At 38.6% G+C, this 17170-nt stretch overlaps 2 protein-coding genes across 3 annotated transcripts; one reads left to right on the top strand and one right to left on the bottom strand.

Annotated features, from left to right (window-relative positions):
• Nucleotides 1-2716: 2716 nt before the first annotated feature.
• LOC119984378 (phosphatidylinositol 4-phosphate 5-kinase 7-like) lies at nucleotides 2717-12240 on the bottom strand. Of its 2 annotated transcripts, none has more exons than XM_038828292.1 (10): nucleotides 11829-12240; nucleotides 10822-11000; nucleotides 9607-10692; nucleotides 8470-8637; nucleotides 7828-7993; nucleotides 5961-6071; nucleotides 5673-5860; nucleotides 5223-5377; nucleotides 4143-4311; nucleotides 2717-3219 (listed from the first exon to the last, which is right to left on the bottom strand). In XM_038828292.1, exons 2-10 carry the CDS (start codon nucleotides 10836-10838, stop codon nucleotides 2940-2942), a joined length of 2340 nt encoding a protein of 779 aa, XP_038684220.1. In that variant the 5' UTR covers nucleotides 10839-11000; nucleotides 11829-12240; the 3' UTR covers nucleotides 2717-2939. The 2 variants fall into 2 exon arrangements, with proteins under 2 accessions (XP_038684220.1, XP_038684221.1); XM_038828293.1 differs by having other exon boundaries at nucleotides 10822-10997.
• Nucleotides 12241-13236: 996 nt separating this feature from the next.
• Nucleotides 13237-16733, top strand: LOC119983456. The gene is made up of 4 exons (XM_038827131.1): nucleotides 13237-13323; nucleotides 13390-13603; nucleotides 15260-15499; nucleotides 15840-16733. The coding sequence occupies exons 1-4, from the start codon at nucleotides 13237-13239 to the stop codon at nucleotides 16688-16690; spliced, it is 1392 nt and encodes a 463-aa protein (XP_038683059.1). The 3' UTR covers nucleotides 16691-16733.
• Nucleotides 16734-17170: the final 437 nt, after the last annotated feature.

The following is a 17170-nucleotide window of genomic DNA, read 5'->3' as shown; positions in this document are numbered from 1 at the left end:
TATTGAAAAGTCAATTTTGATAATGTGAAAGTTCGTCTCCACCCTTGAGTTTTGCAACTTCACAACAAGAGCAACCGTAAGAAGCTTCACGGCCGAACTAGGAAGGGGTACCGGCCGTAGAAACTTTGACGATCAAGTCAGTAGAGTGAATGAAGAAGATGATCATGGATGGAAAACCAACGATGGACAGTGTGTGGGTTGAGTATTTATTGAGTGGTAGGATGAGTGTTTGTTGGTCTTGTAATTGTTTGAATCTACTTCTTTGAGGTGGGAGGATAGTATTTATAAGAGAGCAAGTTTGTATTGGAAATGGTGTCACCAACCCATGTCTTTTTGGATGAATCCCTGGACATGTATATGTAAAGTCATGTACAAATCAGTGTGTCAGGATCTGTAAGTGAAAGATAATGGTATTGTCAAGTTAGGTGTTTAGAAAGTATGGATGTAGGACAAATGTTGTGTGAAGAGTAGAAAATTGACTTAGGTATACTTAAATTGTTTGATATTGTACAGTGCAGAGATCGTACCTGAGTGTAGTGAGCAAAAAATAAACACCAGGTTGGCCGAACTCCTCCTTGGATGGTGAGAGAGTGGTTGGCCTAAAGCTTCTCCGTGATCCAGCTACCCTTACTTTGAAAACATAGGTGGTCAATGAACTCAACGATTGTTTGACAACCAATGACACTCCAACGCTCAAATCAATGTTCAAGATAATCACCAGCCAAGCAATCACAAAAATAGAGCTTAAAGTTTACCTTGAGGTCTTGCCATTTTTTTGTTTTTTGTATAGTAGAGGAGTTTAATGTTGGTACAACTCATTGGGAGTAATTGTAGGGATTCCATTAGATCAGTTACCTCATTTAATGGTGAATTAATCCCCGAAATCATGGGCTTATTGTTAATGACTTGGTCAACTTATTGGAGTGACCAGTAAGCTTACATCACGTGGTTGTCTTGGAATATTCCCCCACATTAGGCATGTATTACCTTCTAAGTGAATTGAATGGTACATGAACCGTTTTGTATTTGTTCCTAAGTAGAGATATAATGCCAGTTGTCTTGGCACCCTGGCGTCTAGACGATTCTAACACTGCACGTCTGTACCTATAAAAGACAGTTAGGTCATGTTAGAAGGTGATGTCTTGTAGCCAGTTAGCGTGACGTCAGTCACGATGTCCATTGTAGGGAGAAAATATTTAGTGGGAAGCACACACCACGTCATTCCGCTGATGTGGTGTGCATGTCCCATTGAATGAGTGACACGTGTCGAGTTGGTCCCCACAAAAATTCAGTTTTGAGTTTATTTTTTATGATATTGTTTTTTATTAATTTTAGCTCCCAATTTTCTTTTTTCTTGAAAACACATAGAGACAAAATATCTCGTCTGAACCCTATGTCGTCGTTCTCCTTCTCTGTCGGGTTCTAGATCGGAACTATCAAAGCCCATGTATTTCGCTCACAGACCAACATTCATGAGCAACAATGACTTCAAAAGAAATTGGGAACAAATCACTTCTTCCACACTAGTGAAGTAAAGGTAGCAAGTCAAAAACCATGTCAAATGCATAGGCACGCTAGTTGAAATCACAAATCAGATCCCTCTGCTCGTCCACTTCCTAAACCCTTTTCTTTGTTGCATTTCATTCTTCAATTTTCATGATTATTTAAGTGGGTGTTGCATTATGGGTATCTGATTCAATAGGTGAACAAGGCAGAAGAATCAAAGAGGGATTTGACTCTAGTCTCACGGTCAAGAGATGGAGACCGAATATGGCGGCAGCGATGCATTCCAGCGGAAGTTTAGGAGTGTTGATGGTGGTCGCGGTTGGAGGAGGAGTTCGTGTAGGTGACGTCGATGGTGTGGGAACCGAGAAGATGAGAGAGAGGAGATTCGTTGAGATTTGAGAACAGAGAAGTGAGATACAACGGTGTTTTAATTTTTAAGCGCGTGAGATCAAAAGGGTGATTCAGTGAGAAATTTTGCTGACTAAGACTAGAGACGCCAGATGTTGATTATTCAGTGGAGCATGCACACCATGTCAGCGGAATGACGTGGTGTGCGCTTCCCACTGAATATTTTCTCCATTGTAGGTGTCAGGAATGACTGATGAATACCCGCTAGCGGGATTCTCGTCAATGACGTATGACTTGTTGCTTGTGTTCCTTAGGCTTGTGGGCCCGAAACTTGATGGGCTTTGATCTTGACTATTGAGTGGACCTATATTTATCTGATTGTAGGGCTTTGGCCCATGTTGGAAGTCAGTAGGCCCACACGAATTTTGACCACTACAACCTTATTTTGTTACGGGTTGAGTCGGGTCAGTTTCGAACGGGTCGGGTCAACAGCAATAGATGCAGTTGACATATTTACTTGATTATGTTGTCCTCGACACCCAGACACCGAAGCTAAACGTTGATGCTATTTAGTCATAGAACAATAGCCACCTAGTTCTCGTCCACCAGTCATCTTTGATTAATCATGTAAAAAAATTGCATTGTACATAAGCAGCTACAAATAGACGGGTAGGATTGAAACGGGTGCGTATATTTCACAATCTTAGCTGACCCGTTTGTAAAACGGGTTAGTTAAAATCAAACCATATCATACCCCCATAATCCATATCATCCGGTATGAGTCAGTTATTACGGGTTGGGTCAGGCCCAAACCGGGTTTTGCACAGCCCTAAATTAAACCTATGTGATATTCGGACCCAGGTTTCATTCCTGTCAAATGTAATAAATTATAAATAAGTTCTTTGTCTGTCTATACATACATTATCAAGTGGGGTAATATTACTTTACAGCAAACGATTACAAAAGAATTGTATGTGTAAACAAGGGAAGAAAAGCAATAATACCAAAGTAGAGAGAACAAAAAACATTACTTACAATAAGAGTGTGGGGAAGAGGTGCAAAGAGAAAACACCACGGTGTGTGACTCATGGTTGTTCAGGGAAGACTTTCTTCAGGAAATCAATGAATCTTTTAGCATAAGTCTTGGGTTCTACGACAGAAATCGAAAGGGGGTCGAATTTCAATGATTTGTATGCATGTTCAACCTTCTTTTTCATGTTGTACTCCTGCAATATATCAATTACGCCCATGTATAGAACTACATCATAAACTTCAAAGAGTTCAACTTCTGCTGAATCAACATCAGCCGGCAGAAGCTTGCGGCTGGCCTGAGCTGGCATGTTTACTCCAAGTTGCACTCGTAACCTAAACAAAATTGAAGCAGTTGGCAAATAAATATCAGTAAATATGCTTCAAATGACTACAATGTATTTTAAAGATCACAATATATCAATATTTAAGAACTTAATACATCCACAAAGAAAGAGTGACAAAACTCATCAGAGACGAGAGAGGATGGGAAAGGCACAGTTAATTGTGGCACTGGCAGAGGAAGAGGGAGGTGATGTTTTCTTAAATTGGAAGCAACAAGACAAAGTGAAGGAAGAGTTAACACTGGATATGATGGTCCATGACTCATATACAACCATAACTGAGATAGAATCAGAATAGCAAATGCAGTAAAGCTGCAGTTGAGCACCAAAACATTGGGAAAAGGCTTTGAGTGTTTGTCAATGAAATGGCAACTTTAACGCCCTTCCAAAGTAGGGATCAGAAAATGTACTGAAGGTGCAAAAAAATTAAAGGCTCCCAAAGCCACTACTGCCGCCACCACTCCCACCCAAGAGAAAAAATGGGAGAAAAAAAAATCGTGCATGCTTATCCATAGATTTCTCAATTCTGTCAGGCACTCAAGGTACTATCCAAGACATTAGTGCATATGTTATTTCATTAAATCTGATGAGTATTTACACTCAACCGGAAGTTGCAGAACTAGAACAATTGCAAATTACAGTTATAAAAGTAGCACGCTAACATCATGAGCAAAGTGTAATAAAGAGTGAAACAAATCAATAAAATCCAATGCAATCAGTTGCGTCTTGGGAGAGCCTCAGATGGTAACCTCCCTCCCTCAGATAAATTATAGGATTTGATAAGTAATGTGCATATAGATGTCCATTATAAGGCGGGTCTCACAAATCATCATAGGTATCAAGCAAATTGTCTTTTCAACCCAAATTACGAAACTTCATTAAATTTGCTTGAGAAGTGGAAAGGAAAGAAGCTACCTTCCAGTACCAGGCAGCAAAAGATCAACTTGCTGGTCACCTACAGAATCTGCTCTCAATGTACTTCCTCTGATGTGAGGACCTGGTGCAATGTTGACAGAGCTGGGTTCATGGGTTACTAGGATCAGGCCTTTTGGAGGAATCAAGAGCTCCCCTTGTGAACTTACACCTATGGGAAGCAGAAAAATAAGCACATAAAGTGTAAATTAATAGATAATTGCTCAAAAGAAAATGTGGACAGAGTTATACTCCAAAGTCTTAATACGAGTATTATTCCGCACATAAGCATGCATGCTAATGGACAATGATTGTGCAGATGTGGAGGCCAGATTTCGCATTAGTTGCAAGATCAAGCATTATCCTAAATTAGGGAGTAACGAAAATATGCATTCTGTTGAATAGTCTGTCAATATGTGCAAGAAACAGATATATGTGTTTCTAACAGATGTTCATGTCCGTACATCAACAAATAATACCATGAAATTTAATATGTAAGATTAACCGTTTTGAGTTTCTGTTTAATAAAATTACTGGTGACATACTGACCAGATTAGATTCAAGTGTTTTGACATGCACTATGATGGCACAAAATCAACATGATTATTACAATATGATGGCATGTAACATGCATCTACAGTTCAAATGACATTTTTATGCTCAGACATATTACTGGTTTATTCTGTATAGGCCCACAGCAGTTGAAGGAACTCTACCCCTAACCATGTTTTCTCAAGGCTAAAAAAACTCGTAAAGGAGAATCTATATAATATATAAATTCGCGAGAATGAGGGGGAGTACAGGAGAAATTACGTAGTCGTGTGTGTGGGCGTAATGGAGGGGCATAGTAGTAATTTAGCAAATTTTCAAAGGTGACGTAATTTGTCACGTAGTTCAAAGAAACTAGTTGAAAAATAAAAGTAACACCCAAATTTAGCAATTATCCAACAATATAACATTCTAATAGATTTTGTTTTTCTCTGAAACTTACTATCAGCTAGCATTATCTTAATAAAAAAATGTCAAAAATAGAGAAACATTCAATAAAAGCCTTAAGATGCAAGTATTAGAAAGAGATTGTACCATCGGCAGGTGGTGAATTATCTTGACTGGGCACTGTAGCAGGGGGTTCTGTAAAAGCCTTAAGATGCTCAGGAGCTCTAAAATGTAATCCAAGCAGAAGGCTATAGTCAATTATATCTTGAGATTCTAAGAACAAGCAGTCTAGAGAAAGTTGCCTGCAACACAGAAGACAGAGAATTAACCTAAGGATGTAGAAGCCAGATAGACTTTAATAAAGTAAGAAAATTGTGATTCTCACGTTTTCTTTTTGATACCCACTTAAGGTGTAAGCTACTTATGATCTTTGTCAACAAATTGGCATATTGAAGACTACTAGTGCAAAGTTAAATATCTACACTCTACAGAGCTTCATGAACGAACCAACAAAAAAATTCAGCAAATGCATTTCACTATGATGTTTAGATAATAATAAAACCAGTGCTACTGCTACCCAAAACAAGACAAACTTACTTGAAAAGGGATTCTCGCAACAACTTGTCCATAAGAAATTCATCAGACAGATCAAGATCTTTTAAAGTGGTATTCTCTTTAATCTTATCTTTATTTGTATATCTTCCTTGAGTTGATCCCTTTAGATCATAACGACGATGAATTCGCAGTTCTGTACAAAACATGTTACCCATGACCACAAAGCGTACCTGATATTATGAAAACAATAAAGGCTCAAATTAATTATAAGCAAAATGAAGAACAGGAGGTAACAAAGGCTCATATGAATTATGAAAGGGCAGTGGATACCTTTTTTCCACTTCTTACTTTTATCCGGTGAACTCCAAAAAATTTTGTTATGAGAGTATTTTCGTGATCATTAACATGACTATAATAATCAGGCAGCATCTTGAGAAGGGCCTACATGGCAGGAAAAAAATACCATCACCCACATCCTCTCTTAACTCTTGAGACCAAGCAGCGGTCTGTAACCTTTTCTACAGCAGTTTTGCATCAGGAAATAAGGAATGGAAAGAAAAACAATGTTGAACAAGAATTGAACCTGTGACCTCTAGGTTGCACCCCTGCAACTCTACCACTGGGCGACATGTTTGCCTATGCATATAAACTAAATGTATACAATATAAGAAAATGGAGCTAGGTGAATGTCATTGAAAGCAAGTAGAAGACTTCAAAAGAAAATTTTTGAAGTGGCTAAATATGAATATATAGTGATAGTGGGTGCCTCCCACGTTTGGGGGGTGGGGGTGTCGTCAAAACCAATTATGGGATACATATGACATATCTGATCATCAAAAAGAGCATGTTCCATGGCCAATAAATCAAGTGCAATAAAGTAGGCCATCTATTTCTTACATCATCAAAGTGTGTTTCCTTTCCTCGAAAAACTCTTCTATTCCAGTCCTTCCACAAAGGTTCCAAAAAATGACAAGTGGAACGGAGCTGAGAAGTTTCTTTCATCCCCTAGCTCCCTATAGTAACTCCAAGCTTTAAGGATCACCACTTAGGCTAGTGGTTTAATCCGATCACTACGACCTTGTGGCCATGGGTTCAAGTCTTCCCCTCACCCAAAACAGGCTTTAAGCTCTTCCTCTACCAAGTTTGCTACCACCCAATTATTTAATTGAAGCTAAGAGCTAAGTTTCTCAGGTTGCTCGCCTACTTGCGCTTGATAGTTAGAAGCTTAACCAATTCCTCGTAAGAATTGAACAAGAATAATTTATTTGCTTTAGCACCCTCTAATATGTGCTCTAATAGGGTGTCTGCATTTGAAGATTGTCTAAAGTTAAGATTCTCTCTCCCGAATGATTTCCAAAGCAAAGAAGGCAACCTTCATGGAATTCTATAAGACAAGAAGACCACAAACATTATCAATTTAATTAAAGCATAGCCCTGAACAAGCCACCAAACTCATGAATTTTTATGTAAAAACACCATAGCACTCTATAAAGGATATATTTTAGTAAGCATATTTGTGTCCCGAGATTTTATCCTTCAGATCATGCCTCTTTCTGTTTCCTTTTGTCCTTGTAATGGCTCCAACACAAACTGCATCACCTGAGGAAATTATTGGTCTTACTAAAGAGCAACGCATTGGATTCCTAGTATTCCCATCTCCCAGATGAAGCCTCACTGAGCTCCCACAAATGCACTTTCCAAATAAGGCCCTAGCACGGTTAGCCTCAAATCCAAGACTAATCACTCAATCATAAAGACAATTTGACTACTTTGCACACCCCAAAACCCTCAACATATAGAACTTCTATCCACCAGGCCACCAATAAATTGCCATCTAGCAGTTCGACTACTTTCCGACTTCAAGCTTTTCTGGTAGCACTCATCCAGCAGTTCACAAAGCCCCTAGTTCATGAGGGATCCATCACCCTGCTAGAATATCAATGCAGAACTAAATACAAATCTCAACTAATACCTATCAACATAACTGCATATACATCCCTTCCTACAATTTTGTCTAACTCCAAACCACCCTTACCCTCTTCTTTTGTTGTTATTGTAGTTGTTGTATGGGTGAAGATAGAATCAAATTCAAAAATTTTCAGTGAAATGAAAGAGAGAAATCACAGAGTGATACATTTATACAAGTCGTCGACAAAAATGCGTAGAGTATGAGAAGGGAAATTCTTGATGGTCATACCTTAATCTCTGGTTTCTTTAATGTCTTGATCACAAATCTATCATCATGAGAAAGATAGAATATACTGCCACTTTTCCCTGGTGAGGAAACTTCCCTTAAGCCATCGTGACCACAAATTGACATCATGTATTCTGCAGCATCCAATTTGAACATTTCCCGCAGATTCCTGTAACCAATCGCATGTATATGCACAAGTTATTTAAGATCAGAATCCTATTTAAGAGTTAAGACAACAAAAATGCAAACAGTACAAATATACAATAGATTATGAGTATGTAAGCTTATGACTACAAAATGCATCAAGAACTCCTTACATACAACTGATACAACTAGCAAATTACTAATATGTTAGCTTTCAAGGTTGCCAAAGCAATGAAGATTGAATCTATTAGTGGAATATGAAGATAAGTGACTGACACACACTCACAGGTACATTTTCTGACAGGTGCCACAAAGTGTGCAGATGTAAAGTTATAAGAGAATAGTGCTAATGGTTCAATTGACATGATATATTAACATCTCTTTAACAAGAAAACATACTGAAAATTGTAGTGACACCATAATGCAATAATCTTTCCAGTAGAAATCAATAGAATGGTATGTGAGTTTTGCAAGCATGAAGTGGATAAAATTGTAAAGTACCTGAATACCATAGGGCAATAATCTTTCCAATAGAAATCAATAGAATAGTGAGGTGGTGTAAACTGGGAACCCTTTCTGGGGAAATACATTCTTATTCTTGCTCGATCTCCAAAATCAGAAGATCGAACTTCACGCTTTGGCACTGGTGTTATCTTGCCAACAGTGTACCTGTGCATTTCAAATGGGGTAGTCAACTAAAGAAAATTCCAACGTAAACAATCTCAGGAAATGGACAGACTAATACTACTATCGCGAAGACAAAAACTATAATGATGAAATCATCCAACACATTCAATCAAATGATTGTCCTGAGAATAGTTGAAGCTTAAATCAACTGATGGCATGTCTACTTGCAAACTATAATGATGAAATCATTCAACAATATGTGAATTCTAAGAACATATTTGTAGAAAGTTGAACACCATTTTTAGAATTGACATCAGGCTTGAGGGTTGACTCTACAGAGTACAATCCATGAGCATTGATATCCATTTTCCAGGTAGAGAAGCATGGACAATGATGCTTGACAAAAACTTATGATAACAGAATAATAAGAATATGATTAGGGAAAAAATAATGGCAAAGAAGAATCACGGCAGAGGCTTCTCAGAAAGAAGGATGGAGGAATAACCCCCTTGATAACAGTGGAAATTGTATTACGGAGAAAATTCAAAAGACTAATAAAGAGTGTTTTTCAATGAATTTCTCTGAACGAAAAATTAGAAGGTTTTGCCACGACACAAGAACTGGAACCACATAAATACAATTATACAGAGGGATGATTTAGCAGTCACTTATTAGTATTGGAAGTCAAACAATTAGTAGAAAGAGTTATGAGGTAGGCAGATATAACTACCAGTTTCATAAAAATCATAATACCAGAAGCAGTTTGAATATTTGTACGAAATACCATCTCATACATACTTATACAGTTATACCAGCTTTCAACCATTTACAAAAGTGCTGAGGAAGCTCAAGGAAACAATTTATAACTAGATAATACTGGCCAATATGAATAGAAATAAAATTTGCAAAGATGAATCATGAGAATCATTGTACCAAAAAAAGGAGAATTTTTTTTACCAAAAAGCAGGAAGAAGAACAAGAGAGGAAATAAATTTGGTTGAAATTGTTCACCTGATACCAAGTTGCAAATTCAGCATTAAATAGTAGCTCCGGCGACTGTTAAAAATGTCTACACATGAACGTCCGTTTACTTTTTCCACACGAAACTCATTATTTTTCTTAGTTTTGTGTGATAGTTCAGCAGAATAACTGATTCTCTCTTTAGTCAAAACTCCTTGCATGTATTCTCTTTCATATATTACAGCATTGTTATCCTTCACCTCAGTTAGACCAAGATCAGAAGCATGGGAGAATCTGCTTGAGATGTCATGACATGTAAGATCCTCTGCAGGATCACAGAGGCTCCAACTGTCATCTAATGACTTAGTCCTGTTTGATATCCGACCTGATTTTCTTGAAATTTTACCAACTGAAATTTTCTCAGAAACATTGCGGTTAACATCTGGTCTTGCAGTCTTGCATTCCTCCATATCTAGTGAACAACTTTGAGATGACACACTTCTTCCACTATCATCGAATCCTACGGAGCTGCTCCATCTTTTCATTGATGGATGTCTAGTTCCAGTGGGATAAAATGTTCCTTTCCCATCCTTGAGGCCCCTACTCCATGTCCCGAAATAATATCCCCCATCCACATACCTATAAACTCCTGAACCATTTCTAAACCCATCTAACCAATACCCATCATAGGCATCGCCATTTGCCCATTTCATTACCCCTCTACCACACATTTTCCCACGTTTCCAATTCCCAGTGTATGTATTTCCGCTATTCCAGGTATACCTACCACAACCTTCATGCAGTCCCTCCTTCCATGAACCTTCGTAAATATCTGAATTAGAATATCGCTTTCTCCCAAATCCGTCCTGTATATTCATCCTCCATGCTCCTCTATATTCGGATCCATCAGATCCGATAAAGGTCCCAGAACCATGAAGGTAACCCCCAGAAAAATCACCCTCATATTTTGCTCCTGATAACCACATAATCTGTCCTTTACCCATCATTTTCCCTTCTTCCCAATCACCTTCATAGAAGGTTCCATCTGACCATGTATACTTTCCCTTGCCATGGGGAAGTGCTCCTTCAAAGTTGCCAACATAGACATCACCATTTGAGAAGGCCTTTTCCTTAAGCCTGAAAAATCATGAAAGAAAATCAAACGAGAACATACCATAATCAAAACATGAATGGCACTCTTACCTCCCAGGAGGAAGAAAAAGAAGAAGTTAAAAAAGAAAAAGAAAAGCCAAAGAGCGAATATACCTTTCAGTGTCATCCATGATCAATGCATGACATACAATGTACAAAATCCAGCTAATTTCAAAAAAATCCTCGTCCAGATACTGCTCAATGCAAAGAAATCCATCCAAGCACAATGACTACTATATTCCACTTTCACAAGCCATATAAAGTACCCATCTCCGTTGGTCAACAGTGATCTTCTGAACAAAAAAGCGAGTAGTTGTGATTAAAGTTAATCATGCATTATGCATATCAATAGCAAAATGCCAACTTGGACACCATACAGTTGCTATTTAGATGCATATATCTCAGGTTTGCTATTGTGATAGGTTGGTCATAGTAGATGCAATTCTGTGTTTCTACTTGATTCATAAGGACAATTTAAAAAAAAAAGAGAGAGTTAAGATGGATTCTAAGTTCGGAGTAAATAAAAGGATATTTTGAATCTTAGCACAGGTTTTTTATCCAACTTCACATGTATATGCTAAGCATTCGAGAACACTGAATTCTGCAGTGTTTTATTCAAACTTCCATAAGATGCTCGATAAATGCCTATGGAAATAGTAAAATCATCTCCAGTTTTCATCACATTGAGCAGCCAGCTGTACCCATCATTTATATTCCTCTTTGCAACCAAGGAACTGGTGATGATATATTGATACGGATGACAAAAAGGCATGTATAAAGCATCTTTAAACAAACTTACAAGCAGGATCTGGCACGCAAAGCAGAAACATGCTCATTGAACTGAAATTCAAATGAATATATACAGGGAAATACAGGAAAGGATGAATAGTAACATAGGTTATGATTTATGAAGACTACGAAATGCATGAATTTCCTTTCCAGCTAATACTCAACATTTAATTTACGTTCTGCCAGTAGAAATATCAAATAGTTACAACCATTTTTGTTCAAATAGCAGACCCAACTGATACTTCCAAATAGAGCTATCAATCCAAATGTTACAACTGTTCCCTGTAATCAGAACAACGAGCGAAGGCCAGGCATATTTGAACTTTACTCACCTGAGTCAAAAGTAGATTATCTACCCTTCCTCCTCTTCCAAACAAGCTCGAACGAGTAAAGAACCGGAGAATTTTTTGTTTTTTGAAATCGAAGAATAAAAACAGACAAAAGAACCCTAGAATTTGAGCCAAGAAAACAAGGAAGAAGAAGCTCTTTAAATCTTTTGCTCTTTCAAAGAATCAGAAAGTTTGAAGCCATCCATGGCCGCCGCCCACAGATTCTCTACCTGAATTGACACTCTATCTCTCAACTGCATCAGGTTCTCCTTTCGCTTTCGCACTCTCTCGGCACGAAAACGACAGACGAGTGAGCGCCACGTGTTCTGGCGCAGAACGCACTGAGACCTACGTGTCTAATTCAAGTGGGACCCACGCGAGCGTTTTGAGGATGAGAGAAACTGTTCTGTCATCTGTGTCCTGGCGTGGCCCAGTCTGTCAAGAAAAGCATATTGATCCCACACCAAATCGTGGTGGGCCCTGTCTGTCTCTCTCCGGTGACGAGCGCACCTGAAATTTTTTTCTTCCCCGACAACAACCTCTGCGATCTAGAAAATGTGATTTCCAATTTTCTCTTCCTTTTTCGCAGGAAACTTTAAATTAGCAACCAAGTAATCCCAGCTACAAACGATGAAAAAAAAACACACTTCTATAAAAAAAAAAATTCAAAAAAAGTTCGAAAAGAAAATAGTATTAGGCAGCGTTGAAAGTCTTTTCAAAAAGTTTTTTTGTGCTACAAATACATAAAAAAAATAAATAAGGTGAAATAATCTAACTTGTCCTGAATCGAAAAAAATCTATTTTTTCTAATCTGTAATTTAAAATTATAAAAAATTGTTCTGTTTTTGGCACTTTGATTTTAATAATAAATGAATCAACAAGAACTATTCATTTGATTTTTTTATAATCAAATTTCCATTTTTTTTAAAAAAAATCAAATTTCTTAAAAATAAACAATTTTGTTTCTTTAAATTGTAGAATGAGAAGAAGGGTTGTAATTTCTAATTATTGTATATATCTAGTTGCATGACTATTATTTATGCATGTACACCCATCAATCACCAAACCAAGGTGTTAATGCTTTAATATAAAAATTATACACACCTTGATTTAAAATTATTTCCCAACTAACATTTCTTGATGAAGTCAACTGCAACTTGATTTTAAAATTGAGTCTAAATAAACAAGAATCATATGCATTATTACACCCTAAAAAATATCTTCCAACTAACAAAGTTTTATTAAGAATTAATCTGAGTAAATTAAGTTTAACAAGATTACAGTGAGTTCATGAGTTGTTTACCTGCAATTGCAGAGGTGAAGCAGACTGCGAAAAACCTCCTTGGACCACTTATCCTCTACCTGGAAAGAGATAAATTTTCGTTTCAGATCAATAAAGAGAGAACCAGCCATGGTGGAAGAAATCAAGAAATCATGTCATAAGATTCTAAACAAATTAACCATGAGATGCCAAAGATCTACATGCAAGAAAGAAGGGGTAAGCGATTTTGCTTACGGAGAGTTTTTCTACTATCAGACCCAATCATATGTCGTGCATGAGTAGGACCCAATCACCTTGATGGCAGGAGCAGTGGACGGGGAGCCCCAAACGGTTGTGAAGGAGGTGAGGTGGCTGAGGCGAGGAGGGATGAGGCGGCCGTGCATTGTAAGTGGCGGCCACTCCCTTTCCGATAAGAAGCGGATAATGAAGATCCCATCCCCGCCATCTCGATCGATTACGCCGACAGTCCAATACTCAGAAAAGAAACAAGTTTCTGGTAATTTTTGTCGTTATATGGTCCCCAACACAACTCGATCGCGTGATAGTGTTTAGGCAATACTTCAGATATATTCTGTCATTAAAAAGGAAATTAAGGGAAACGGCTAGCTAGTTAGTAACTAGTTATGTGTGAATGCAACTCGTTTGAATTTTGAAGTTTAAGAAAGGAAACCATTGAAGTTTCCTTCAATGCAGTTCTTCTCCAAAATCAATTATATATAGAGAAGTGAGCTCCAAACACTGATCACTACAACAAGCTAGAGTTTCTGTTCAATCACTGCATAGAACTCAAACTTAATTTCAATGGGTCGTCCTGGATTGAATCAACAAGAGGGAGGAGGGACGAAGAGGAAGAGAAAAGGCAATGCCAAAAAACCTGCTGCAGCTGTAGAAAATCCCAGCACGGCACAAACCCAAGCCAAGCCTCCCCACCATCTCGGCCCATTGGGCCGTGGCAGTTCCAAGCCCCTTTCATTTGGAAAAGGCTTGACCAGTGTTTGAAGGCTTGCACCAGCTTATATGCTGGATACAAGACCCTTCGATAACCGATGTGGGACTTTTTGTCCTAACACTCCCCCGCACTCGTGGACTGGGTATCAAAGCCCAAGGCCCAACGAGTGGACTTCTTATCGGGGACGAGCGCACACCTGCTCCGATACCATGTAGAAAATCCCAGCACGGCACAAACCCAAGCCAAGCCTCCCCACCATCTCGGCCCATTGGGCCGTGGCAGTTCCAAGCCCCTTCCATTTGGAAAAGGCTTGACCAGTGTTTGAAGGCTTGCACCAGCTTATATGCTGGATACAAGACCCTTCGATAACCGATGTGGGACTTTTTGTCCTAACACTCCCCCGCACTCGTGGACTGGGTATCAAAGCCCAAGGCCCAACGAGTGAACTTCTTATCGGGGACGAGCGCACACCTGCTATGAAATATTTTGTATATTGCGGAAGTAATTTGAACAAGGGAAAGAACAAAATTAGAAAGTAAGATAGATAACAAGAGCTAACAAGACAGAGTAGAAAGGGAGTTCTTTCATTCAAGTTAATTCAAGAGATACATCTGTTACATATATATATATAAGTAGATGTGCAACGGCTAGTTCACAGTGGGAGACAAAAGACAACGGTTTGAGTTTATGTGTATTTGTGTCAGGCGTGCTACTATCCTCGAGCTTTGTAACTCATATTTTAACACTCCCCCTCAAACTTAAGTTGGTGTAACCAACTTGAGTTTGATACAAGAAACATGATCCAAGTTAAGAACAGAAGAGGAAAGAAGAATGAGACCCTCTATGGGATTCCGGTTCTCTATGGATACATCGGATTACCCATGAGATTTTAATTCCAATTAAACCGTCTCACTTAATGGTACTTAGGTTCAGTTGGATTGTAATACTTGGACCTTAATTTCGGGGTACTTTCTCACACGCACAACACAAATTCAAATTGCCACACATGAAAATGGGCCACATGAAACCCAAATTTCAAGGAGACAACAAAAACGTCACCACCTTTATCTTCTTCCACACACCTCCCATTATCTCTTTTTTTTTTTTAAAATAATTATTACAAAACCCATTTCTTCAATTCTGCTGCTGACCCAGTAGAGCAAAAGTAGTGGTAGCATCATATTTGCTTTTCACGGAATCCAGGAATCCCTTCTGAACGATTTCCTGGGAAGAGAAACTATCCTCAAGAAGCTCGTCGATCCGCATGTGAGGAGAGTAGGGCCATTCTGGATCTTGGGTTCAATTTTTCGAGTAGGTGTTGGTACCGTTGCGACTTGTTGAAGCTCCATTGTGATATGACACTAGCTGGTAATGATGAAGAGAAATCATTCACGGTGAGGCCACTAGTGCTGGTTTGGGGCCTTCTCCTATGGATCATGCGTGGTTGGTTTTGTTGTGCATCTCGTTTGCTGTGGTGCTGCCGCTGCCTCAAGACCAGGCAGCGGCAGTAGAGCGGAAGGTCACTTTTGACGGTCAAGAATCAACCCGTCCGATACCATGAAATATTTTGTATATTGCGGAAGTAATTTGAACAAGGGAAAGAACAAAATTAGAAAGTAAGATAGATAACAAGAGCTAACAAGACAGAGTAGAAAGGGAGTTCTTTCATTCAAGTTAATTCAAGAGATACATCTGTTACATATATATATAAGTAGATGTGCAACGGCTAGTTCACAGTGGGAGACAAAAGACAACGGTTTGAGTTTATGTGTATTTGTGTCAGGCGTGCTACTATCCTCGAGCTTTGTAACTCATATTTTAACAGCAGCAGAGACCTCCAGAAGGTGCGCTTTCAAGAAGCGAATGTTGGGTCTGAAGACGAAAGCTCGCGAGCTCGCCGAGCTCTGTTACGTCACCGTTTGTTGGGTCTGTTTCGGACCCGACGGAGAAGTCGTTACATGGCTGGAAAATCATGCATCTGTGAGACACATTATTGGGATGTTCCAAGGACTAGGAGAGAACACCAAGCGCAGACAAAGTTTCGATTTTGTGCGCATTCTGCTGGACAGAAAGAGGAAGCTTGAAGGAGAAATCAAGGCCAGGAATTTTAACAAACAGTTTGTGGGCAATTTATGCGGTGAGGAATTAGTGGATTTGAACTGTAAATTGGAGTCCAGATCTCAAGCTGTGTATGATAGGATTAATTTGCTTCAAAATCATATTACGGTAAAGGATGAGAAAACTATTAAAGTGTACAAATTTAGCGATTTGCTTAGCACCCAAACAGTCCAAACACACCATGATGAAGCACAATCTGCTCAATCTGGTCGGGATGGACAAATTGAGCAAAATCTACTAATGGACTCTACTAGTTCCTTCAATGGTGATTTGTCTGGATCACAATTTCTCCGAATCCCAGATTGGTTGTTGGGTTATGGTTATTCCGTGAATGAAATTGGGACAACGGAAACTAGTGATGGGGATTTGGTACCAAAAAGTTTGGATGAAATTTCAGTGGGTTGGAGTGACGAAGACAGTGATTCATTCCTTAACCTTGAATGGAAGCCTATGGAGTCTCATCAAACATGTCAAGGTGGTTATACCTTTTATCAGCAAGATATCATCCATACATAACCCTATTTTTTAGATTTATTTTTCTTAGTTACACTGAATTGAATTGTAATGTTATCACATGAAACTTTTGTACATAATTGAGTGAAATCACATGAAGTTTTCCATCATCAGAGGAAATCCATCCAAAGTATAATCCATCGGAAACCACCCCAATACTAAACTTACGGGTCACATGCAATATTCACAAATCACATGAGTCGATTAAGTCCATACCACCTCAATAGTAAACTTACGGGTCACATGCAATATTCGCAAATCACATGGCCCGGTTAAGTCTTGACCCGAAACCCAATGCGGAAATAACACTAAATCGAGCTAGAGTAAATGTTAAAACCTGTGACCTCTTATACACATGCACTAAGAGGTTCAAATACCTAACTTAACCGTTTCAACCAACGATTTTTTTTTCATCGTCAAATCACCAGATCTTCATATTAGGATTTAGAAATACCAGCTACTATGATGTTTTGTGCTGCTATA

The sequence above is a fragment of the Tripterygium wilfordii genome, chromosome 18 (genome assembly GCF_013401445.1).
Source record: "Tripterygium wilfordii isolate XIE 37 chromosome 18, ASM1340144v1, whole genome shotgun sequence".
Classification (NCBI taxonomy): domain Eukaryota; kingdom Viridiplantae; phylum Streptophyta; class Magnoliopsida; order Celastrales; family Celastraceae; genus Tripterygium; species Tripterygium wilfordii.
The sequence above is the reverse complement of the archived record's forward strand: the minus strand, read 5'-3'. Positions and strand labels throughout refer to the sequence as shown.